The sequence below is a fragment of the Clupea harengus genome, chromosome 21 (genome assembly GCF_900700415.2).
Source record: "Clupea harengus chromosome 21, Ch_v2.0.2, whole genome shotgun sequence".
Classification (NCBI taxonomy): Eukaryota; Metazoa; Chordata; class Actinopteri; order Clupeiformes; family Clupeidae; genus Clupea; species Clupea harengus.
This window is the reverse complement of record NC_045172.1, coordinates 799,112-825,011: the sequence shown is the minus strand read 5'-3', so window position 1 is coordinate 825,011 and position 25,900 is coordinate 799,112. Positions and strand designations below refer to the sequence as shown.

Sequence of the window (25,900 nt, the reverse complement as noted above, 5' to 3'; positions counted from 1 at the left end):
TGAAACCCTTGATAATGACCAGCGTGTGATTAAACTTTAAATTGCATAGAAACACTTGAACACTTTGAATATACGGTTATTTCACAGCCTTGACTAATATGTCAAACCACTGTCGCACAAATTACGTTGGAATAATTTGTCATTGTATTATGTCGAACTATTTTTTTTAAGCTGTTATTTTAAGGTAAAACTGCTTATCCTAACCCTAACCCTGAAGTACAATTACTACATAATACCACTTTAAGTCTCTTGATGCTTTAGTCCATTATGAGGTTGAACAAAGGAGGGTCCAAAAAGAAAAAGTAGTCCTTCAAACAATATCCAGCTCTGGTTAAGCAACAAACAAAAAGATTGGTCTCACCCAAAAAACTCCTCTTCTCTTGCAAAAAAAGGATAGAAAAATCTAAGTACCGTATATTCCAATGATCCCCAAACAAGCAAGTAAGAGAGGATATACTCCATAAACTGGCCACAGGCTCCTTACAGAAATCCTCCGGTTATCTTTTGTTTGGCACACGCAATGGCTTCTCCCCTGCTAGGAAAGTTTTCCAGGTGTCCCACACATGCACTTCCTTCCTGGTTCATCAGGAGTGCTTTTTATGAGACCTTAAAGTTCTACTTCCTGTTAGAATCAGTAAAAGTCCTGATAGCAATTATACACAGGAAAGTAAATAAAATATACAATTACAAACTAAATCCGTGGAAACTCCCTGTGAGTTGGATCCGCTCCAAAATGTAATGGGTTATTCGTTGGTCCAAGCTACACCTTTCCACCAACTGTCATGGAAATTGAGGCAGTAGTTTTTGTGTAATCCTGCTACACACAGAAACTAACAAACTAACAAACAAAGGGAAAATAACCTCCTTGGCGGAGCTAATAACGAAAGCAGTGGGAGTATTTAGAGCCAAAGATTTGCAGTCCTATTTGGTGGTCACTGACACAAGACTGTCACCTGATGGGGAAACAAATCAACCGTGTCACAATGTCCCCTCCATCACACATTTGAGCACATTTCAGCTTCTATGAAGCATCAGAGAGAAATTGAAAACAAATTGACAGACACCCTCTGTAGCTCTCTCCACTGATAGTTGGTAGCAAGTGAAATGTACCTCAGTCAGTCATGGTGCCATTCTTCTGTATAGAAAGTTGTATTTGTCTGTAGGACAAATAATTAGTTCTTAAAGGGTGATTTCATTTTTTTCTTAAATATAAAGATACCGAAACCGTACCGTTACCGTGGCCCAAAAACCGTGATGCGTACCGTACCGTGGGCCCACTGTACCGATGCATCCCTACTGGCATGACACGCATCTGATTTGGGCCAATTGGGATTGGGGTGCATTTACCATGCTGAGGAAATGTATCCAGAGTGGATGTGGGGTGTCTTTGAAACCCAAATGAGTGGTTTATTACTTGATTGCTGCGCTGCATGACTCTAGCAGATTAGTAGATGTTTGTTTTGAATACACAGGAGTTCTGTCGACTGCACCTGTGTCATTTGTATGTGTAAATATTTGTGTTTTGAGAGGATCACTCTGTTTTACTGCATTTCATGAATGAATGTGTATAAAGAGGGTGATCTGCAGTACTGTTGTTGGAGTTACGCAACGGGGACTGACTACTGTAGACACAGGGCATGCACAGACAAGTTTGGGGTATCTAAAGAGGAGCTACAGGGCTACTAGACTGTGTGTGTAATTATATCTAACTGTACTGCTTCACTCTTAGATTGTATTTTAAGTATTTCAAGACTACTCTGAAACTGTTCCAACTTGCCACCACCATTGGCTTCAGTTGGTTTCACTCAAATCAAGAAAGGCTACTAATTGCTGGGTTGCAGTTGAAAGACACTCCCACAGCAATCAGGTCACTTTGGCAAGGCAGAAACTGGGAGGGCCTTCAGCCGGGTGCAATCAGTGAACATGCTACTTCCATAGGGCTGTTGCTGAAGCGTCAGCGGAAGTGTCAGCCCTCGTGCTCAGCCCTTTTCGTGTAAAGACGTGCAAGTCTACCTGTACAAGTCCACCGAAACAAGGCTCACAAACAAGGTAAACTTTGTCATTTTGATTCTGCCATAGCCATGTGTCACAGTAGCATCTCTGTTGTCACTGGTTGTCAAAAAAGATCACAGCGCAGCAGACGGCAGCGCAACCTGGGTAATCTCCGCTCACTTCAACAAACCTCTTCGGCTGTAACCTCTTTCTCTGTTGGCCTGTGGAACTGTCAGTCTGCAGTCAGGAAAGCTGATTTCATCTCAGGTTATGCCAACCACCTCTCCCTAGGGCTCTTAGCTCTCACGGAGACTTGGATCACACCTGAAAACAATGCTACCCCGGCAGCACTCTCCACCAACTATGCCTTCTCCCATACTCCCCGGCCATCTGGTCGCGGAGGTGGGACGGGGCTGCTGATTTCAGACAACTGGAAATTCACTCCACTGCTGCCTTCAAACAGGTATGCCTCCTTTGAATATCATGCAATTATGGTAACTGCTCCTGTTAAAACTTATGTGATTGTTATCTACCGTCCACCAGGACAACAGGGTGACTTCGTCCATGAGCTGGACACCCTGTTGTCATCCATCCCTGAGCAGGAGTGTCCAACACTCATCCTTGGCGACATGAACATCCACCTAGACAATCCAAACTCAGCTGACTTTCGGACCCTGGTTCACTCGTTCGACCTACAACAGGTCCCCACTCCTCCAACTCACAAAGTAGGAAAAGAGCTTGACCTCATCCTTGCTCGGAACTGCACCACGGACAACCTAACGGTAACCCCTCTGCATCGCTCGGACCACTTCTTCATTCGCTTCGATGTTCGGCTCATTGAGCAACCCTCTGTCCCCCCTCCGATGGTCTCGTTCCGGCGCAACCTCCGCAACCTCTCTCCCACCCACTTTTCCTCTCTGGTTTCTTCTGCTCTTCCACCTTTATCCACTTTCTCCTCACTAGGTGTCGATGATGCCACAGAATCACTCTGCTCCACTCTGAGCTCATGCTTGGATACTTTGTGTCCACTTTCCACCAGACCTGCTCGTTCTACCCAGTCTCATTCGTGGCTGAGTGATACCCTCCGAACGCAGCGCTCCAATCTCAGAGCGGCTGAGAGAAAGTGGCACAAATCTGCAGCACTGGACGATCTTGCAAGCTACCAGACACTGCTGGCCTCCTTCTCATCCAGCATCACTGCTGCTAAGAAGACTTTTTTCAACGACAAGATCAACGGTGCAACTGACGCTCGGAAACTATTCTCCACCTTCAAAACTCTGCTCTACCCTCCTCCTCCTCCCCCAGCTACTAACCTCACTGCTGATAACTTTGCTTCCTTTTTCACAGAGAAAGTGGCAGCCATCGGGAAACAGTTCGACCAACTGTCTCCCCCCCTAAGGGCGCAACCGTCAATGGCTCATCATTTCCTTCTTTCACCCCTCTCAGCGAGAGTGAGGTCTCCAAAATCCTAACAGGTAGCCGTCCAACTACATGCCCGCTGGACCCCATCCCATCCAATATCCTTCAAGCCATATCGCCTGCCGTCTTACCGGCAATAACACAGGTGATTAATGCTTCATTTAATTCTGGAACATTCCCTTCTTCATTTAAAGTGGCTCGGGTAACACCGCTGCTCAAGAAGCCGTCTCTCGATCCCACTCAGGTGGGAAACTATCGACCGGTCTCACTTCTCACGCTCCTATCAAAAACCATTGAGAGGGCAGCTTCCAAACAGGTCACAGAGTTCCTAGCAAGGAACAATCTCCTCGATCCAAACCAGTCTGGATTCAAAAGTGGTCACTCCACCGAAACAGCCCTGTTGTCTGTGACGGAGGCCTTGAAAACAGCTAGAGCAGCAGCTCAATCCTCAGCTCTCGTCCTGCTTGATTTATCAGCTGCGTTTGATACAGTCAACCACCGCATCCTTCTGTCCATACTGTCAAGTATGGGCATTTCTGGCAAGGCGCACTCCTGGTTTGAATCGTACCTCACTGGGCGCTCGTTCAATGTGTCATGGCAAGGTCAGCTGTCTGTACCTCACCACCTTACCACAGGGGTGCCCCAAGGCTCGGTGATGGGACCACTTCTCTTTGCCATTTACACCACTTCGCTGGGCCCTATCATCCGCTCGCATGGTTTTTCCTATCATTGCTATGCCGATGATACTCAACTGTTTCTGTCTTTCCCTCCTGAGGACACCACTGTCTCGGCGCGGATCTCGGACTGTCTTGCTGATATATCCACATGGATGAAAAACCACCACCTTCAGCTGAACCTGGCCAAAACGGAACTGATGGTCTTTCCAGCCAAACAGGCCATCCACCACAACATCAGCATCAATATTGACTCCTTGTCTCTTGTTCCATCCAAAACAGCAAGAAACCTCGGGGTCATTATTGATGACCAACTGACTTTCACGGACCACATTGCCTCTGTCTCTAGGTCCTGCCGCTTTGCGCTATTCAACATCCGCAAAATCAGGCCGTACCTAACCCAGTATGCCACCCAGCTGCTGGTGCAAACCTTGGTGAATTCACGCCTTGATTACTGCAACGCCCTCCTAACGGGCCTGCCGGCTTGCGTGGTGAAACCACTACAAATGATCCAGAACGCGGCGGCGCGTCTGGTGTTCAACCAACCGAAGAGGGCACACGTCACCCCGCTACTCATTGACCTCCACTGGCTGCCTGTAGCTGCTCGCATTAAGTTCAAGTCACTTATGCTTGCCTACAAAGTGCTTGATGGTTCTGCTCCCACCTACCTAAATGCTCTTGTAAAGGCAAATGTTACACCCAGGATGCTGCGCTCTTCTAGTGAGCGTCGTTTGGCACTGCCGTCTGTGCAAGCACGGCAGTCCAGACTATTCTCATTTGTAGTTCCACGTTGGTGGAATGAGCTGCCCAGCACTACCAGAGCAGGGGCGTCCCTCTCTACCTTTAAGAAGCTTTTGAAGACCCAACTCTTCAGAGAGCACTTCCCGTCCTAACTGGCACTTCGACTAGTGCGTAACTTGCAATTACAGCAGTTACACTTCTGCACTCTTTCTTTCTTTTTATTTCATTTTGTTATATTTCTAATGTAAAGTAGTATTTATTTATTGTTACACCAGGTTCTATTGCTCGTAGCTTGAATATTCTCTCCCTTGTACGTCGCTTTGGACAAAAGCGTCTGCTAAATGACTAAATGTAAATGTAAATGTAATCTAAATGTCTGTATCATGGTTGGGCAACATCTCATGTTTATATTTCTGTTTGTTTGTTTCAGGACTACTTTTACCCAAAATACTTGGGTAAGTCATCATACTGACCACCAGTTTTGAATCTTTCATTACCCTTTTAAATGAAACACTGATTTATTAATGCTAATAACACCCATTCTTTTATTTTGCCTCTTTCCAGCATGTATGGAAACATTTGGGGATTCAGAGAAAAAGAAGCAAGACCTGATTACCTGTGTGCACAGTAAGTCTTACTGACACTGGTCTCCCCGGCCCCTCACGGCTAACGGGTTTTGTGCTTCTAATGTACATCTTTCATATCATTCCTTAAGTAGTCCGTTCAGTTAACGTAACGGAAATTCATTGTAACTTGAAGTCAGCAAGTACTAGGTTTATTTTAGAGGAAGTTATGAAACGGCAACAAAATTATAAAAAAAAGAGGTATTTTGGAGGAATGTGGTGTTGGCAAGTAACCATATAATAAGCGGGATGATGTATAGTCTGCCGTTCTGCTCCACTGCGCGTCAGGGTCCTATTCGTCCTGTTGGGATTTATTTTCCAACACTGATCGGCGGACTATACATTATCCTTTGCTTCCTCAGTTGCACTGAACTGTGTGAGCATGAACACCCTTAAAGAATAATAAAAAAAACTGTTTGGCCCCAGGTAAACTATTAAGCTTAGCTGAACGTCGAGTGTATGTGATTGATGTGTTTTGTTGGTGAAAGAAGGTGTGTCTTTCCCTTCCATAAGGTATGACATGGAAGGATGACGCTCCTTTCTGCTTGGCCCCCAAATTTAATCATAGAAAAAGTTAGAAATAATTATTTCATCTTGAAATAACAATGTTGTTCCTGAATATTTGTTTTCATCAAAGAATCCTCCATTTTTTTTAGCAGTTCTCGACCTGGCAGCATTACAGCTTGACTGCTTCCATAAAAAGGTCTTGCATAATTTGGAGCAATGCACACTGTCTTGTTGTAAGATGAAATTGGCTTCAACCAAGTGGTATGGCCTGGCAACTGAATTATGGTAAATGGAATTATGGAGTTCTAGTCTTCCTTGTGAAAGATTAATTTTGCTTTGTGCAAATGGCAAAATACTTTAGCACACTCTTCTTGCTTGGTGTGAGGCTGCTGGGTCATTGGTTTCTGTGACCCAGCTGCTGGTTTAGTGGTTGAAGCCCCTCCACATGAGCGCACAAAATGGAGGGATGGGGTTAAGTGGTAGGGATTAGGGTGGTTGCACCTTACTCCTATAGTTCCATATTACTTCTCAGTGTCCTTGACATTTAAACCCCCATTCCACGAGAAATGGTATGTGTTGCTCCTGAGCTCCCCCTAAAGTTTCACTTTTACACCACTGTCATGCTTTGAGACCCCCTAATGGACAGTGTACACATGTATTTGTTGACTAGCTGGCATTTTAAGCCCAAACATATTGTTTTCTAAGCATTTGAATGTGGAGTATATGTAATCTAATAATATATTGTTGGCGACATGCTTAATATACATTGGGCCGTGTCATTTATTACAAGCTAGCTGAGTTTTCAAGGTTGCAAACTTCTAAGACGTATTGGCATCAGATTGACAAGGGCTGATCAAACTTTTTGACACAAGATTCATTTATTTGGATGCTAGCCTGAGACAGGACAGGTCGACGTCTTAGAGCATCTGGAAAAACTAAAAATCTCCGTGAGATAGGGGTGACATCAGTAAGGTTACAACCTATGTTGAATTCTTTAAGATGTAGCAAGACGGCTAATAAGTCATTACTGACTTGCTCGGTTACTTGTTTGGTCTCTTACTCTGTCTTTGTCTCTTCCTATCCTCCGTCAACATATTCCTCAGTTTCTTGGTCGCCTCTGCCATGATGTCCATACAGAGAATACTGCGCTAGCTTCCTCTTCTAGTTAGCACATGGGTTGTTGCGTGAGGTGGTGCCATAAAGCATTCTATAGTTCTCGTGAGAGGTCTCATGCCCTGTACCCCAAAGTTACATAGTGCTGGATGGTAGTTTATAGTTGACTTTCCCCCACATTGTCGATCTCCCCTTTGAAGACCGTTGCTAATGACAAAGACTTAGCATGCGAATAAAACCGATACTGAATGAATGGCGGGTGTTGATGCTAGTTTACTGTGACTTAGTATGAGTGAGTCAAGTATGAGTGTGTGCATTTGTAATTTTAGGTCGTTTTTAAACTGTAATTTTGGATGTGTTTGAAGGAAAACCCTTTAAGGTTTATGTCAACATTGGAATGTTATTGCCACACTTTATAGATCTCTTAATGACTTCATAACAATTGTGTTTGGTAGCATAACATGTCTCCTGATGGAGAGTTGATGCACTGCTCTGTTCATTCTCTTTCTCATTTATGTTCTCCTAAAGCATGCAACAGTAAGTGTTCTGTGTCAGCTATGGTATGATCAATACTTCACTGAGACACAAATGATTCCTGTCTTGTTTCATTTTCAGATATTCCAGACCAGTGCTCTCCGTCTCCCTGTTATTCCAGAGGTACAGTGCGCTGTGAGGACAAAAAGGGCGAGTTCCTCTGTCACTGTTTCACAGGATGGACTGGCCCAAAGTGTGACAAAGGTACATTTCTTTCATCACTTATACCACTTACACACCACACACACACACACACACACACACACACACACACACACACACACACACACTTGTAAGACCTCATTTGTGCAGTAACTCAGGTGAATACATCTCAAGGCTTGTACGAACACAATGCATCAGATTTCTCAGGTTCTACACTCCAAACTGGTATTTATTTGATGAAATAAACTTGAAAACAGAAAATCTGTGTGCATTTTGATTTTTCAAATAGTCAAATCTGGTTTATAGAGAGAAATGTACCCAGGCTTTGAGAAAACATTTTGTTCATTGGATCAAACGTCATATTTTCATCTTATTACAAGCCATTACTGGCAATATGTACCCTTCTTTTTCATGTTTGTAACCACCGCCGCCGCCACGCCCCCTCCCCCTGCACACATATTCTGCCTATAATACTTGTCAGTGTAATTTCTTCGCTGAATATGGGTCTAGTATTTTGGGCAATGCGACTTGGCTATTCAGACATAAATATGTCGACGGGCCCAGGTATATTTATAATAATAAAAAAGTCAATGGTGAACTGATCAACATAGGCTCATGTCGCGGACCCCCTGCAATGCCGTCGCGGACCACCAGGGGGCCACGGACCCCTGGTTGAAAACCCCTGCTCTAAAAAGCTCATCCAATTCCCACAATACACCACACAAACTGTTCTGAGCCAATCAGTGTCATCCAATACACCACACAAACTGTTCTGAGCCAATCAGTGTCCTCCAATACACCACACAAACTGTTCTGAACCAATCAGTGTCATCCAATACACTACACAAACTGTTCTGAGCCAATCAGTGTCCTCCAATACACCACACAAACTGTTCTGAGCCAATCAGTGTCCTCCTTCGGCTTCTTCCTGACAACTTCAGCTTGTGTACATCAAACATGCTCTGTTAAATGTCATTTTATAGGATAAAACCGAATTTAGGTTTCAATATGAATGTAGTAAAATAGTATCATACAGGTTTGTTTACAACCAAACGTGGTAAAAGTTTTCAAAGGACCATATATGGCTAGAAAACACCCAGCAGCAAGCTTTCACAGCCTCTACTTCAAAATAATAATCTTTAGGTCAGTATTGGTCATCATTTGACAAACTTAATCGATAGATTAGGCTTTAAACAACATGCAAGAATCTCAAAATTAACTAGGTAGTGCATTTTCATGAATTTTCAGGTTTCATATCTTAAATATATGAGTTACGGCATCTGCTGGTTCATACATGTATCAACGCGTAACATTTGCAAATAATTCTACAAAATAATGAAAATAATTGGAAATAAATGAATAAAAACAATAATATGAATGTATTTTAGTGATGGTTTTGTGCACCATGTTGTGCAAACACGCACGCACACACATGCGTCCAAGGTATACATAGGATCAAAATAAACAACTCTCCACTATCCAATTCAGCAGTGATGGGCACAACATCCATGACTAGGGTCGTCACGAGAACTGATTCTTCGGTGCCAAGTCGATGCCAAAATTCTGAAAACGTGACGGTACTCGTTGTTTAACATGTTTTCCCTCACCATGTTCAGCTGTATGTATGAAATATATAAAAAAAAAACATGTGGACTTGTTTACACGTGAAACGGGTTGTTTTCTCACTTGTTCTTGCTACGTCATGACCCATTAGCGATCACCGATTTACCATGCATTTATCATATGAAAAGACTTAATTTGCTAATGGGTGGGTCGTTAGTAGCTGCTTCCACATTCTGAGACTGAAATGTGCAAGAGTTTAGTTCTATTCTCCTTACAAAGTGCTAATTCATTTTTTTTCTGTAGAAAATTGCTTTTAAATGCAATTCCCCACAACACCACAATCTACCCCATGGGGCAGTTTCGGGTCCGAAGGGTTAAATACTTTTTAAACAGTAGTACACGTCGATGTTGTAATGTAGCTGTTTCTTTTTATTTGTTACTTGGCTTTTGTAATGTTCAAATGTTTTTAATAAAGGAGTGTATGTTGAAATACATGGGATTTATTGTTTTGTTTTTTACCGTGGTATCGAATTGGGCATCAAGAATCATGGAATTTCACTGGTATTGGTACCTACTACTACATTTCTGGTATCGTGACATCCCTATTCATGACACAATTGTGTACACATACTAAGCGGCTTGTATACAGACTTGGTACAACTGTATACCCAGCAAATAAAATAATGTCCCCTTGACGTCCTCTCCGAACGTTTCCTAAACGTAAATGTGTATGGTTCCCTTGACAGCCCGAGGACGTTCTGCAGGACGTTCCAAGAACGTCCCGAGGACATTGCGGTGACATCTGGGAAAGTTTTCTAGAGGTCCTGGGGACGTTATTCAAGGACGTTAAAAGGACGCACCGCGAACGTAGCAGGGACGTTGGGGGTAACGGCCGTTTTAGCAAAGCTAAATGTGCTTCTGACGACCTTTAGTCACCTTATATTTACATTTACATTTAGCAGACACTTTTATCCAAAGCGACGTACAAGGAAATATTTATAATGCATGCAGATCTGTGCTTCCCTGTTAGCAGCCGTGCCTCGCAGTGTGATTCAATAGATTAAAGATCTGAATGTTCTGTTCTTCTTCCAGCTCTCTCTCTCTCTGTCTTTCTTTCTTTCTCTCTGTACAAACACACTCACTTTCAGAGTGCTATCAGGCTCACGTCCCCAGTGCTAGCAGTCTGAGTCTGAGCATGCGTGACTACGATTGAGTAGTGACAAGGGGTTCAGTGTCTTGCTCATGGACATTTACAAACTTAGTAAGGAGGAGTGGGAATCGAACTAGCAACCTTCCGATTACTAAACCACTGCTCCACTCCTCCTGTACCACTGTCGGGCTAACGTAAACATGTTTATCACAGTGTGAGACAGCCAACAAACTTAGTCATTGTTTTCGAGGGTGTGAGGAAAAGCATATTTTTCTAACTGTTTAACAGCTGTATAGGTCGTCAAAAACACATCTAGCTTTGCTAAAACGGTCGTTACCCCAACGTCCCTGCTACGGGTTACGGGGACGTTTTGAAGGACGTCCTGTGGACGTGTGCCGAGGGACCAAATCTGAACGTTCCCTAAAAGTCCGATTTAAGGCTCATTGCGAACGTCACAGAAGAACCAAACGCAGACTTGCTACGAACGTCAACAACGTCCTGGTAACGTCCGCTAGCGAACGTTGTGGCGGGGACCGATTGGGGACGTCGCGAATGTCCTGTTAACGTCCGGTGGACGTCCCCTGTTTGCTGGGTACAGACTGAGAAACAAAATACAACTATAAACAAGTGGTTTACTAAGTCTAGTATTATGGTTTCTAAATAAAACTAGAAGTAAGACAGACAACGGATGATTTGATGCTTTGAAAGAGGGCACACAAATAAGGAAAACTAGAGTCCTTAAGGGGAGTGGAGAAACATCTAAAAGTGAACTACCATAGTTAGTTCACAAACTTGGCAAGAGAAGTCAATTAAGCTGACTAGCAAACTAAAGTTAGCCAATAAAACCACCTTTACTGTTACCTAGCGAGGCTGAGGTGCCTAAAAGACTGAAGACTAACATTACCAATCAAGCAGGTAATGGAGAATGTGAAATGCGTATCAGTCATGGGAGGACCTCTCGGCGTGAGAGGCCCAATCAGCATTACCCTTTCCTTGACCCCATTCATCCATACCTCTGGATAGAAGGCTATTTCACCCGGCGATTATTGTAGCTGGAAATTATTTTGAAAGGAATATTTTCATAGGCGCACAAAGCACATTTTCTGCAACCGTCATGTTTTAGAGGCACATTATGTTGGGTAATAAACCTGATATGTTTAAAAGGCTCATTTAAATTAGAAAACCCTTTTGCAATTATGTTGTAAGGAAGCAATAGAAATGGCTTTCTTTAGGCTTCTTGAGTATTTGGAGCCGCAGCACTTAATCATGGTCTAAAAATGGTCACCGGAACATTCTTCAGAAATGTCCATTGTTGTTCTCAGAATTTAATGCTGCTCTATACAAGAAATTGCCAGTAAACTGAAGATACCTGAAAAGGTCTCCACCATATCTTTGACAGAACAGTGCGAACAGGCTCTAACCATGACCAAGAAGATGTGGGAGGCCCCAGTGTAGCTATGACAGTTATAGAACATATTTCATAACATCTTACTACAACAACAACAACACCTCCTTCGTCTGTATTTCCTGTAATAAGGCCACCAACACCTTCACCCACCAAGTATGCCGGCATGCCAACTTGCAGAACATCTTGCACCAACATCTTTTGGTTAATTCACATGCACTAGCTCTTTCAGCGACCTCAGATAACTCCTTTAAAGCTCCTTTGAGTGACCATCCTAGAAAACCAAAATCCGATGTGGATCTTTTAGCTCCAAAGACTAAGACATGTCTCCACTGGTCTTGTGTGTGCTTGCCAAACGTGTTCCCCTGCTTCCGCTATAAGTTCCGCAAACTATTCATTTCTTCCTTACATAAGCTTCCTCAATCGAAAAGTGGTAAGCAAAATGTGTGAAGTGTATCACTGTATGGAAGCCTAGCGTAGGTCTTCAAAGCAGCACACAAAATATGAACTCATCCATGGAAATGTTTTGAACTCTTTTGAATATACCTGCTGCATGTGATCATTGTGCTCTGTATTCTTTTCATGCTTTAACTCACAGATATAGATGAGTGCAGTGAGCAGAATGGAAAATGTGACCACCTCTGCAGAAACACCCGAGGGAGCTACCACTGCTCCTGCCACCAAGGGTACACGTTGTCTGGACACCATGTGTGTGTGGGTAAGTCCTCTACATACTCTACACTCTACACACAGCCATCACACTCACATCCTTTTAGTCCTAACTTTGATTTAGCCTTACTTACTATTTTCATCTTTGTGGTAATACCATATAAAGCGTCAGACAAAATCATTTCAGGAAATGTAAAATGGATCCTGGTGTCGCCATTTTGTCTTCAGGGCGAATCCCATGCCTGTCCTTTTCCAGTCACCTTTGCTGGCTTCACACTCAGGCACTGAGAAATTAATTTCAGGAATGATCTTCCAGTCACAAGTACAACAGTAGTTTGTGTGACTCCCTTGTGCATAACCTTTAAAACATCATTCAGACCGTGTTCACCAGTAGACATTAGTGGATGTATTGTATGATTTGTGTTTGATAGTGTATTATTGTATGATTTGGGCTTGATAGTGTAATAGTGTAATATTGTATGATTTGTGTTTGATAGTGTAATATTGTATGATAGTCTAATATTGTATGATTTGTGTTTGATGGTGTGATATTATGGTTCACTCCTCATGACCTCTGTGCCTCCCCAGATGTGGATGAGTGTGTGCTAATGACCTCTGTGCCTCCCCAGATGTGGATGAGTGTGTGATGAGCCCTGAGGTGTGTGGGACGGCACGGTGCTCTAACTTGATAGGTGACTATGAGTGTCTATGTGAGGAGGGCTACATCTATGACAACCAGACCAAGAGCTGCTTGGGTAAGCACTGTTATCTCTTCTTTGTTTGTTGGGCATGTTCTCTCCTGCCAATGTCATGAAAGGTTCACACTTCTTACACACTGACAAAAGGTCCTAAAGCCCACCTCTCACTCACGGAACCACATTCTCTGTCAGTGCTTCTCTCATTCACTCTCTCCCTCCTCACGTCTGCTTCCTTATGCATGCCTTTATGCACTGATAATGGACGACTTTTCTTTGTGGAAATCAAACGAGGAGTATAATCTAGGCTTAAACTGTGGTCTTTGTATTAGCTCCTAACATTTGTAAACAACTGTCCTAGATGTTTAGTTGCATTTTTGGTTAGAAACCTGTTCGGGGTATTTGTGAGGCTTTTCAAATAACATCAGAACATGGTTGGGTGCAAGTGTTTCAACAGTTTTTTTTCTTCATGTTTATAACCTCAGTAAAGTTCAAGAAGAGAGTTTCTCCATATCTACTATGTATGTGCTATTCCCTTCATGCGGTGGTTTCTAGAAGAACCCCTCTGTGTCGCTGCTGCTGTGGTCCTCACGTTGACCCCCATCCCTCTCTTTTCTCTCTCTCTCTTTTGGTTGCTGTCTTTCTTGGTAGATGTGGATGAATGTGAACTGCAGTTATGTGAAGAGGAGTGTGTGAATTTGCCAGGAAGTTTCCGCTGCTTCTGCGATGGACGTCAAGGGAAGAAGTTGTCACAAGATCTTCGGACCTGTGAGGTGACCTTGGGGTTCCCCAATCCTGCTCCATTTTTGTTTATGTCTTGCCCTTAGGACAGTTTATTGAGTATGAATTTGTCTGGACCACATTGTCTCTCTTAAGGAGCAGTGTTTGGATTTCATAGAAAAATAGAACGACGCACACCCAAATGAGGTGCTGGCTGAAATAGTAAAAACATATTAAGAATATAAATAGTCGCACACTCCAAATTGCCCCTTTATACCAAATGCCTACTGTTTGGACTTTATCAATATAGCTGCCACTATCAATATGATAAATGGACACGGTTACTCATAGTCTATTCTTGTCTGGCTTTTTTGGTGGAAAACATTAACCTTTTAGTGTCGGGGGGCCAGATTAAGGCACTTTGGAAATTCTGACGTAGTCTGATATTTTTGAAAAGCTCTTTGAAAGGAAATAGGACCCACTTGACAGAACTATTAGGAGCACTGGCAGTCATGGAAGAAGCTCTGTAGAACATGTGAAGTAATCTGTCTTGGCCACTTGGATGAGAATTGAAAATGTCCGCCATAACGTACCACAACCTGTGTGTGATGTATACTGTTACATGATGGTTGTGCACGTTCAGATTGAACAGAACTCTCTTCCACATACAGAATGTGACACATACTACTTCTGTCTCCCACTCACTCACTCTGTTCTCTTCCCCCTAACCCTAACCCCACCAACACCCAATGGCCATTAAAGCTCATGGAGCCGTGTGTGCCTCTGGACATGAAGCGTAACGCACGCTCTCTGTATCTGGGCCGCATGTTCAGTGGGTCCCCAGTGGTCAGGCTACGCTTCCGCAGGAGAGTTCAAACAGGGTACGTTGCTGGACAGTCAAGGGGGCTTCAATTAGGAACAATCAATTTTTTGGGCTCCCTAGAATATTGATGCCACATGGTTATTGTATGTTACTGTAGATGCATTTTGATTCATTCAGTTTCTTGATGTGTTCCTTTGTGATTAATGATAATAAAAGAATCACAGGAAATGTTTTTGCTTTGCAGCTTCACAGCAGAGTTTGACCTGAGGACCTTTGACCCTGAAGGGGTTGTGTTCTTTGCGGGTGGTCACCTCAACAGCTCCTGGATTGTGCTGGCAATACACAATGGGAAACTGGAGTTGCAGCTCAAATATGGAGCTGTAAGCCGCATCACCAGCAGTGGCCCAAAGGTCAACGACGGGGAATGGCACAAGGTCAGAGGTCCCCATATCACCCTTCTGTAGGAATTACATTACAGCTGGTATGTAGGGTTTTTAAAATTGAAAGATAAAAGGGATTTAAAAAAAGAGGTTTTAAAAGGAAACTTCTATAATCATCTGCTGAACCTCACACAAGTACTCACCCATTGAAGGTTTCATTGTCAGTGCAACACAAAAACACGCTACACAAATTCCTTGTGTATTATGGAATCTTCCTTCCGTAATACACAAAAACACACTTTCGCACTTTGAGTTTTAATGGCTAATCAGATTTTTTACATTGGCTTTATTTTTATATTTCTAAATAAAAGTGATACACATGATTACTGCTCTAAGGGCATTATATAGTGGATGTAGTAGTTGTGTGTATGTTGTGTAAATGTATCCTACCACTATCCCCCGCACTGATGGGCTACTGGAGATTGGATTGTTTCCTTGAAATAAATGTACCGTTAAATGCATGTATACAGTCATCATCCAGAATGAGTTGTCAAAATGGTGTCAAATTCTCTTTTAATGCTTCTTATATGATTGATTGTCTTCTGGTGCTTCTAATGTCTCAGTTGTACAAGATGAAAAGACGTTGCCTCTCTGAGTGGCTCCCATTTGGCTCTACAGTGGGAGCATAATAATATCAGACCCCTCTCACCATCTTACTGTCTTACCGTATCTCAGATCTCCGTGGAGGAGCAGGGGCGAAGCCTGGTGATAAAGATCGACCGAGAGGCGGTGATGAAGATCGCTGTGAACGGAGACCTCTTCACTCTGAAGAAAGGCCTGCACGAGCTCAACCTCACGGTCGGTGGGATCCCCTTTAAACAAGATGGCCTCATCAGTAAGGTGAGAAGAAGGGGAGGGGAGTGAGAAGACTGGCGTGTAGTTCTTCATCAGGAGGGTTAGGTGAAACTCTTTAAAGCATTGGTATGACGTGTGTCTCTTTGAATGCACTAGGCTACATGGTAGGCCTCCAAAGGAGGTAGTGATGGTTGTGAAATAGCTTGATCCTTCAGTGAGGTAAATAATAGATGCAACGGTACACAGTATATTGTCGATTCATTCGGTACACCCCTTGCAGTTCAATACACACATGTGAACTGCGGTATTACGGTACGAATGTCATTTTCTGCTCACTGCGTTGCTGACTACATGCATGTTGTACATCCAGATCTCATTCAGATTCAGAGCATCTCTGGAGCCTGGTAGAGTTTCCCTAGAGCCTATCGTTGCTCTGTATGCAGGAGAAGAGAGGGGAAACTAAAAACAAAATGATCTCCGCTTCTACTTGACGATGGCGAACGCTAGCTAGACAGAGACAAGCAAATGTGGAGAGCCGTCGCGTCTTTAAATCTGTTGTGGTACCAAAATCCATTTCATCCCTAAATGTGGATGGATTAGTTGTGACCCCATGACACCAGGAGAAGGGAAAAAGGGAGGGGGTTCGAGAGTGTGAGGGGGGAAACAGGAGACGAATTCAAACCCAGGGATAGAAGGATCTGAAAACAGTGGTCACTCTCAAACATCAGGAGATAGAGTTTCATTAGAACATACAGTAATTGACCCTACTCGGTCAACACCAGAGGTGTTTCTCCCTGACTGCCCAAGTCAAAGCATCCAGGGAACAGAGAGCCTTACAGTGTTTCATCCCACAGTAAGCTTCGAACACGGTCACTATCACGTCTATCTGTGCACCAGGTCAGGGTCTCCAGGTAGGCAGGTTTCATTCAAGGTATTAAACCCCTTGACCTATTGTTGTGCAGCCGGGTGTTTACTAACACTAATGAAAACAAATATTTACAAATTATGAGATAGAAAGTTAAGGTAAAACTTTATTTGATTAAGAGAGCAACAGGTACTCATGACTGCAGTGTACTGAGTTTATCAGAAGCCCTGCCGTGTTATGAACATACTTAGGTAAACTTGTGTTTGAAGAAAGGTAATTTAATCTTAGATGGTCTCTGTGTGTGTGTGTGTGTGTGTGTGTTTCTTGTTGAGATGCAGGTGAACACACGGCTGGACGGCTGCATGCGTGAGTGGCGCTGGCTGACGGGAGAGGACTCGTCCATTCAGGAGACCGTACGCAATAATGAGAACATGCAGTGCTTCTCCAGAGTGGAGCGTGGGGCCTTCTATAACGGCACTGGATTCGCTTTCTTCAATCACAGCCATGGTGAGTGACGATACAAACATATAATTGTTTGTGCTAAAAAAAAAAATATATATATATGTGACCTTAAGGTATATATGTAAATGTACCTTTTATATATAATGTCTTATACCATAACTATAGGGAAGGGTACACTACTGTTCAAAAGTTTTCCTGAAAACCAATCAGAAATGCAGATAAAGCAGTGATATAAAGGCATAAATGGCCCTTGTTCTGCCACCAGCAGCAGGTTATGTTCGGTCATCCAAAACGATCATGTTTAAAGTGCTAATTCATCATTCATCACCTCTAGTAGTCCTTCTTTTCTGCCTTGCTGATGCATTACGTTGCAAAAAAGAAGGGTAAGATGACCTCGGACGTCAGAGACCCACCACGTGGTTATCCCTGCTGACTTTGTGTTTGGCATCAGAGAGCGCTAACTTCTTTCTATATAAACCTTGAGTGATGTGTTTCATTTGGCTTCTCTCTTCTCTTGTCTGCTGCAGTCTCTGAGAGTGGGCCCGTGCCTCTCTCTCTCTCTCTCTCTCTCTCTCTCTCTCTCTCTCTCTCTCTCTCGGCCCGTGCCTCTCTCTTGTCTGCCAAGAGACTTGAAGCTATAGGGAATATGAGTTTTTAAATCTTCCTTTCCAAGTGGCAGATGATCCAACATGTTCCACTCTGTATTGATGCTAGCTCCCATGTGGAGTCAGAAGTGTGTCTGTTGGACCTTGACTCCAAGCGTAGTCTAAATCCTCTGAGAATTACACTCTCAAAATCATCTAGTGCTGACCTGATGTAGCCTGGGCTGCTGTCGATTAGTGCAGCATATGCATTGGAGAGCCTGCATTCCGCCACGCATGAGATAGTGAATGCACTTTACTCTTGAGGCCTACAGATGGGTTTTGTCTAGGGTAGGGTAGCAACCATCAGTTGCATTTTATTTACCATGTTTCCTGTTTACACTTGACACAAGCACAAATTAAAGATTTGTTCCGTATTGTACAAATAAACTAGAAAATGCATTTCCTGAAGGAAATACCAGTGCATGAAATGCAAAAGTTAAGAAAGGAAGAAGAAAAGAAAGAAGAGTGAAAGAAGGAAAGAAGAGAGGAAGAAGGAAAGAAAAGATAGATAGATAGATAGATAGATGGATACTTTATTAATCCCGAGGGAAATTTAGGTGGAAGAAGGAAAGAAGAAAGGAAAGAAGAGTGGAAGAAGGAAAAAAGAAAAGAAAGACGAGTGGAAGAGGGAAAGAAGAGTGGAAGAAGGAAAGAAGAGTGGAAGAAGGAAAGAAGAGTGGAAGAAAGAAAGAAGAAAGGAACGAAGAGTGAACAATAGTGGCTCTAGATCAGGGGTTCTCAAACTTTTGCAAGCTGGGCCCCCCCAAAGCTGGTTAGGGGTAGTTGGGGCCCCCCCAGCGCGCGGCCCTCGGCCACCGCCCTTAACTACACCACCATATATAGATAGATAGATAGATAGATAGCATATTGTTATTGATAGGCCTGACATGTCAAGGTTAGGCTATTGTTAGGCCCATACAGATAATTATTATAACTATTTATTATTATTATTATTATTATTATTATTATTGTTATTATTATTATCAGTAATAGTAGGCCTATTAGTAGGCTATTCATTATTATCACTATCATTATGTTATTATTATTATAATTAATGATTATCGACCAATTATTATTATTGTATTATTATCATAATAATAATTAGTGTTATTATTGGTATCATTTGGATACTGTTATTATTATGGGCCTCTTGTGATCTTTACAAAAAAAATCCTACAGGTCTGTCAATGTGAGACATGAGCCTGCTTTGCACTGCAAAGGTCCTCAAATCTTGGGGCAATGTTTGACAAACATATCCTCAGGTCATCCTCGATCTGTGCGCGGTTGCGGTATTTAGTTTTGAGCGCAGTCAGTCTTGAAAAGCCTGCCTGGTACAAATATCTCAACGCGAAAAGGAGGAGCATTTTTAAGGCTATGTCGCAAAGCTGATCATTGCTATCCAGAATGACGAAATAGGGGAGATGCTTAGCTAAGTCTACTGTCACTCTTCAGCTGCTCTTTCATGTCTATTGACAGCTTGTCTGCTGAGCAGAGAAATGGATCCCTAACTTAGGCGAATGAACGGTAGTCCTCTTTGAAATAGGACCCAAACTGATTTCTGATATTCGGCGTGATACAATGTCATTTGACATAAGTATTGCGCTGAGTTTAGCTCCTATTCTACACGTCTTGCGCGGCCGGCAAAATCAGTGTTTCGGCAATTGTATGGGGTTGGCCAAGCTTAGCAATTCTATGAGCAACTACATAAGATGCCTCCATACACTGCTTGGAGATGGTGGTTCGTTGTTGCTGGAGGCCATCACGTTCATGTTTAAAGAAGTCCACAGGCTTCTCTTTCTGACTTTTACGAATCAGAAACGTGTCCATAGTTGTGTTTGTTTGCTGATACAGTGTGTGTGAAGTTAATAAAGTTCTAATTTCAACGTCGTGTTCTTGTATGTGTGGTTGTGAACGACACGAATAATGGATAAGGATAAGGCTGTGCTAGGCAATGATTCCTAACAAAACTAACTACACAATGTAGACAGGGACAGCAAAAAATAGTATTCAAGTGCTGGTGTTTTATTTGTTGCAACACGGTGGGTGATACAAAAATGTAAATGTAGGTGTTAAGGAGAAAAGGGCTAGCTGCCGTTGGAAGAAGGTAGCTAGCTAGGCTAGCTCTCGGGGCTACGAGCTTTTTCAAAAGACTGGAGCAAATTACTCCTTAGAATAGGCTACGAATAGACCTACTGCAAGCGCAGTAAGGAAGGAGTGAGTCTTTAAAAATACTGTTTATAAAGCAATGAATATCTGAATGATACAGGAAACAAGAGAAATTGAACAAACTCTGTAAAGTGTCGTCTCAGGGTGAGCGCTTATCAATGCCTGCGTTTTTTTTTTTTTATACTCGGAAACTTAGGTGCAAGTCGCGTTCAAATGATAAAACTCCGTTTTGATTGGTGGATCAGGAGCAAAACCGTATTTGATTTGTTTGGGTCAGTCCAGCCCCTTGCATTTCGCCACTGAGGGAGCTTTCACTAACCAGTGACAGGTCGGCGGTAGTTTTTTTTTTTCTCCGTCTGTGACATCGCGCCCCCCCTGGAGAGTGTTCGCGCCCCCCCAGGGGGGCGCGCCCCCCACTTTGAGAACCACTGCTCTAGATAAAGAGAGTGAAGAGGGAAAATATTGAAAGAAGGAGAGAAAAATGGAGTGAAGCAGAGAGATGGAGTGTGAGAGAAAGTAGACTGAGAGAGATAAAGAGAAAGATGGAGAGAAAAAAAAGTAGAGTATGGAAGGTGTCTTAATATTCCTAGTTATACAGTTGAATGGAGAGGGACAGAGAGAAGAGGAGCCTTGGAACCTTGGCGCAGGTGTCAGTGAAGCACAGGTGCAAGCCAGTTTAATGACCCTATTATGATGTCATAATGGCCCAATGTAAGTCAATGGGAAAATTTGTATTATTTTTTCTTTAATATCTTAAAAAGTATAAAGTTCAGAAAAATGAATACATAGCATAAGTGTCGTTTACAAGACCTACGCGACAAAGTTTGAACAAAGTTTCTACGTTAAGCGGTTCAAGCTGAATTAATCGCAGAAGTCGGTAAGAAGAAGAAGAAGTAGAAGAAGAAGTATAAGAAGCCTAGGAATAACAATACAGGGCATTTCATGCACTGTAATGATGCCTTTTACTTCTCAAAGGCTACAGTCTACAGAACTATCCCACGACAACTAGCCTATCAGGCAGTCCTTTCTTGTTATCTTGGCGGAACTCGGCATGGGAGAGTCTACGATATCACTACAGTGTTGAATAACAGTGTTGAGTCCAACAACAATTTTCTTTTTTTTGCAATTTTCTGACCTTCTAAATCAAACCGAAAAATAGAAAAAAACTGTTCTGAATGACAAGCAGGCAGATCTTTCAGTTAGGCAGACATCTGGAAGATCCCTCAATCTAGGCTCATCTTCCTCGTAAGGGAAACATGTGACACCTTGCCCTGAATCTTAGCGGTTAGTGCTTAGTGGGTTGGCAGAGACGGCAGTGGTTACTCTGACAGCAGAGCCAGCCTCCAACATTAGTATGCGATCTTGACGTGCACATTCTGTGTGTGTGTTTGTTTAATTTAAGAGAGAGATTCAACTTCTGACTCTCACTGTCTTTTCACAGGTGACCCCCAGAGTCTGAATGTGCTCTTAAATCTGCGCCCCGCCTCATCTCTGGGTGTTCTCTTCGCACTTGTTCGCCAAGACGGTGTGCCTTTCTCCATCTCTCTGAGCAACTATCATCCTGTGAAGAAACAGTGGCATGAGGTGAGAGGGACAACAGGAACTAGATTTCTGTGTGGGATGAAAATAGAGCATACGTTACTTTTACTACATTTTAAACAGAAAAACTGCATCCACTACTGACACAACAAATTCAGCTGGTGTATAGTTAAGTATTGGTTCTGGTCTAAGTATAGAGACATTTATGTATTTATGTAGCCTGCTATCCAATGGGGGTGATAAACAATAAGTTTGACAAATCTGCTAGGTTAAAGCAACAGTACACAGGAATTTACCACCTCTTGAGGTATGTTTTATAGGCAACTAGTTTTGGCATCATGAAATGATTTGTTATCATTAGAAATTATTATCCATTGTCAACGTTATCATATGAAAATCTGCAGTACCACACTGGCAACCCCAAGAGGAACTAAAAGTGAAACAAACCTCTCAATCCGCGTCTCAATCACTGCATTCACTGGTCCAGTAATCAACCTATTGCTGTCGTATCTGAACTGGCAACGTAGCTATCATGCCAACTGTAGGGGATCACCTGGTTGACTTCAAGGTTTATTTAATGGTATATTTAAGATATATTTAATGGTATGAATGTCAACATGAATCATTCTTAAATCTCTAAATGGGTGACATGCGTTTGTAAAGGTGTGTTTTCTTTGACAGCATGTGCTTGTGTCGATGGGAGATGTGGTGGTGGCTAGTGCTGCGGTGTCTCTGTGTGGCTCAGGGGCTCACCTGGTGAATGTAACCGTCTCTGGGAACCTCACACTGCTGGAGGTGGATGGCCTTCCAGGTGACAGTGAGGCCCCTGAGGGCCCGGAGTTCTTGGATCTCGCGGCACCCTACGGAACCTTCATCGGTGGCCTGCCAGGTGGGTTCCACCTGATGTTTATTTGTGTTTATTGGACTAAGCTGTTGGACAAGCTCAAGTGTCAGTGGAAACACGCTATGATCACGGTACACATGTGTTTGAGGGTCACTCCATGCCATGTATTCTCCCACTCTCCTAGTTGGACAGGTGTTCAGGTGTATTCCCCCACTCTCCTAGTTTGACAGGTGTTCAGGTGTATTCCCCCACTCTCCTAGTGGGACAGGTGTTCAGGTGTATTCTCCCACTCTCCTAGTTTGACAGGTGTTCAGGTGTATTCCCCCACTCTCCTAGTTGGACAGGTGTTCAGGTGTATTCTCCCAATCTCCTAGTTTGACAGGTGTTCAGGTGTATTCTCCCACTCTCCTAGTTTGACAGGTGTTCAGGTGTATTCCCCCACTCTCCTAGTTGGACAGGTGTTCAGGTGTATTCTCCCAATCTGGCACTGGAACTTTCCCACTTCCCAGTTGCTCATGAACGCACCATTAGCTCCGAAGTTAGCCTTATTAGCACAGTAACACAAATGGCAGATTCCACAGATGGGTAATGTTTATTCTGCCCATAGTTTCTCATTGACACTTAAATGGAGAGGTGTTCATGGGGGTAATACTCCCTCTAAAAACTCGACAGGACTAGATCCATGAGCAGGCGGATTTTAAAAAGTAGATCATCAGTAGTTAAAGCACTTTGAGCTGCATTCTTTTGCATGAAAGGTGCTATATAAATAAAGTTGTATTATTATTATTATTATTATTATTATTATTATTATTGTCATAGCCTGGTTGGCGCCTCTCCATCCTCAGCATTATTGTTGAAGTGCAAGCAGGAAGATGAGATAAAGGGGTGATGGTCTCATCAAAAGTGATCCTCCAGTCACACTGCTTCCTTATTCCTTTAATGGCCACCATCTCACCGTCTCCCTCATGTCCACAGCCAGTGCACTCTCCCCATCCACCTCTGGCTCACACACAACCTGCTTCAAATCAAGTCTAGTGAATGACTTCATTTTCACATTTGTAGATATCTACAAAGTTAGCATGCTAGTCTGGCTTCTCGTAAAACCACGTTGAACCTCAAGAGGAGAGTGTGACCTTTGTAATTAGAATGGTAAGTGAGCTTGGCTATCCTGTAAGTAGTAACAAGTCATGTTAACATTTATGATAAGCCTTTCAGCAAGCTCAAAAGCTTGAGTGCTTAAATGAAGACCTACAAGGGTGTTTTGCCTTGACTAGGTTAATGTAACATAGATGTCAATCAGTGTTGATGAATACACTAATGGTCACCTTTCAAGCATAAATCCCTCTCTATTCTTTATTTCTTAATCAAATTTTTATAAATTTATTTTGATGTTTATGTATATACTTGATTCCTATTCCTACTACCTTGCTGCTATAACACCTGAATTTCCCTCACGGGATTAATAAAAGTTTATCTTATCTTATCTATACGTGCGGTCATGCTACACGTAGCCTTTAGCCTCCGCCATCTTGGTCAAAGTTTTCACCTGGGCGACAGCTTGCCAGACCTGCATATAGCATGTTCAAAATCTGGGAGACTTCATTACATTTTAAATTCAGGAGATCAGGAACAACATCAGTGTGAATTTAATGGTCAATATCTGCATGAAATTATGTATATTATGCACAAATGACAGCTTGTTCCATTAAGACATGATTTAAACATATGTTGATTCAGATCAGCAAAAATGACACCAATCTTACAAATGTTTAGGTTACATTTTGCACATCTATATGAATCAAATGTAAAAAAAAAAAAATCCATGACATGACCTGGGAGGTTCTAGGTGAGTTGACCTAGAATGACCCTCAACATAAACCTTTTTAATGCACAACTGAAGAACAGAATGTCATTTAATTTCCCCTGCCTCACTGTGTGTGTGTGTGTGTTGTCTTCCTAGATGTGTCTGTGGTGTCCACTCCTGTCTCGGCCTTCTACACAGGCTGCATGGACGTGACCATCAATGGGGACATGTTGGACCTGGACGGGGCTCTGCACAAACACAATGATATACGTTCTCAGTCCTGCCCCCTGCTGGGAATATAGTATTATTGCAGCTCTATATTGGCACAGACATGCATTGGTCCCAAACACATTTCTTTTCTGTTCTCCTTTTAAAGCCGCCTTTTACCCGTACAAACCTCTACTGTACTCCTTTTAAAGCCACCTTTTACCCGTACAAACCTCTACTGTCTGCTCCAGCTTGATTAACAAGTCACACCAATGTCCACCTCCTTGAATCCAGCCCAACTGCTGAACTAGACCACATGACCATGTTTTCCACCCTCACATTGACCAGTAATGTTCTTTCCATCACAAAATGGCCTTTCTTCCTCCAGCGGTAAGAAATGTTTAATAGAGTGTAGACACGGTTTTCTCATAACTGCCATGGGCAGTTTTGTGCTTTAGCCAATAAAGCTTAAAACAAGCAAAGACGTTGATAAAAATTGCCCCAAGTAATGAATGGGATGCAACAATATAGCACATGTCACATAGACCGTAAGAGCAATGTATTTATAATGATGTCACTAAGACACATTTGGGGTTGCATATATATGTGTGTCACTTGTCCGTATATGTGACATGTGGCAGAAACACTGCACAGCCCCTTGTAAGCTACTGAGTGAGATGCACTGTAATGTAGTTTCTATGTATATACATAACTGTACAGTGCTTTTAGATAGAAGCCAAAAGAAGATGGAGCTCAGAAGGGGGCCTTACTACAGTTTTACTTTCTCCTCATACGCTCCTTTCTCCTCATACGCCCCATGCCATTGTGCTTGTGTCTGTAGCCAAACCACATTTGGGCATTATGTGTCTTCTCAATGGTGCAAAGATGGAGAAATGAATTGTAAAGATGTAATGACTCTTTTAGAAAAAGCCTTCAAATAAGGTCTGACCACAGTTAAAACAGAAATAAATTTGCCTTGCCTTTTTGACCTGTATCTGTATTGCAGTCTGTATTGCAGGGTGTTGCTAGTTTGTTTTGTTTGTGTGTGTGTGTGTGTGTGCGTGCGTGCGTGCGTGCGCGTGTGTGTGTGTGTGTGTGTGTGCAGGCTTGGTTCAGTAGTAGACTCCCTGAATGTTTGGGTTATTTGTTAAACCATCTGTATTATTCTAGTTTAGCTTTTTTGTTGTTTTTGTATTTTCTGATGGTGCTCCCCAATGCTGCAGGGGAAACCTGGAAGGTTCTTTTCAGTCCCACTGAATCAATCAATAAATACAAGTATACTTGAGCTGGCTGTGCTCAAGAAAAGACATATTGAATGGAAATGCAATACTTTCACAAACATTG

The 25,900-nt window shown here is 42.7% G+C and overlaps 1 protein-coding gene across 3 annotated transcripts in view; it reads left to right on the top strand.

Moving 5' to 3' along the window:
- Nucleotides 1–25,865, top strand: part of gas6 (growth arrest-specific 6) — a 33,177-nt gene extending 7,312 nt beyond the window's left edge. For all 3 annotated transcript variants that reach the window (XM_031558154.2, XM_012823338.3, XM_031558153.2), the window contains 13 exons: nucleotides 5,257–5,281; nucleotides 5,391–5,453; nucleotides 7,685–7,807; nucleotides 12,482–12,601; nucleotides 13,182–13,307; nucleotides 13,899–14,020; nucleotides 14,730–14,848; nucleotides 15,035–15,224; nucleotides 15,906–16,070; nucleotides 17,229–17,397; nucleotides 21,604–21,746; nucleotides 22,383–22,590; nucleotides 24,506–25,865. In XM_031558154.2, coding sequence (XP_031414014.1) covers nucleotides 5,257–5,281; nucleotides 5,391–5,453; nucleotides 7,685–7,807; nucleotides 12,482–12,601; nucleotides 13,182–13,307; nucleotides 13,899–14,020; nucleotides 14,730–14,848; nucleotides 15,035–15,224; nucleotides 15,906–16,070; nucleotides 17,229–17,397; nucleotides 21,604–21,746; nucleotides 22,383–22,590; nucleotides 24,506–24,651 — 1,719 coding nt within the window. In that variant the 3' untranslated portion in view covers nucleotides 24,652–25,865. The remainder of the gene's footprint in view (nucleotides 1–5,256; nucleotides 5,282–5,390; nucleotides 5,454–7,684; nucleotides 7,808–12,481; nucleotides 12,602–13,181; nucleotides 13,308–13,898; nucleotides 14,021–14,729; nucleotides 14,849–15,034; nucleotides 15,225–15,905; nucleotides 16,071–17,228; nucleotides 17,398–21,603; nucleotides 21,747–22,382; nucleotides 22,591–24,505) is intronic.
- Nucleotides 25,866–25,900: the final 35 nt, after the last annotated feature.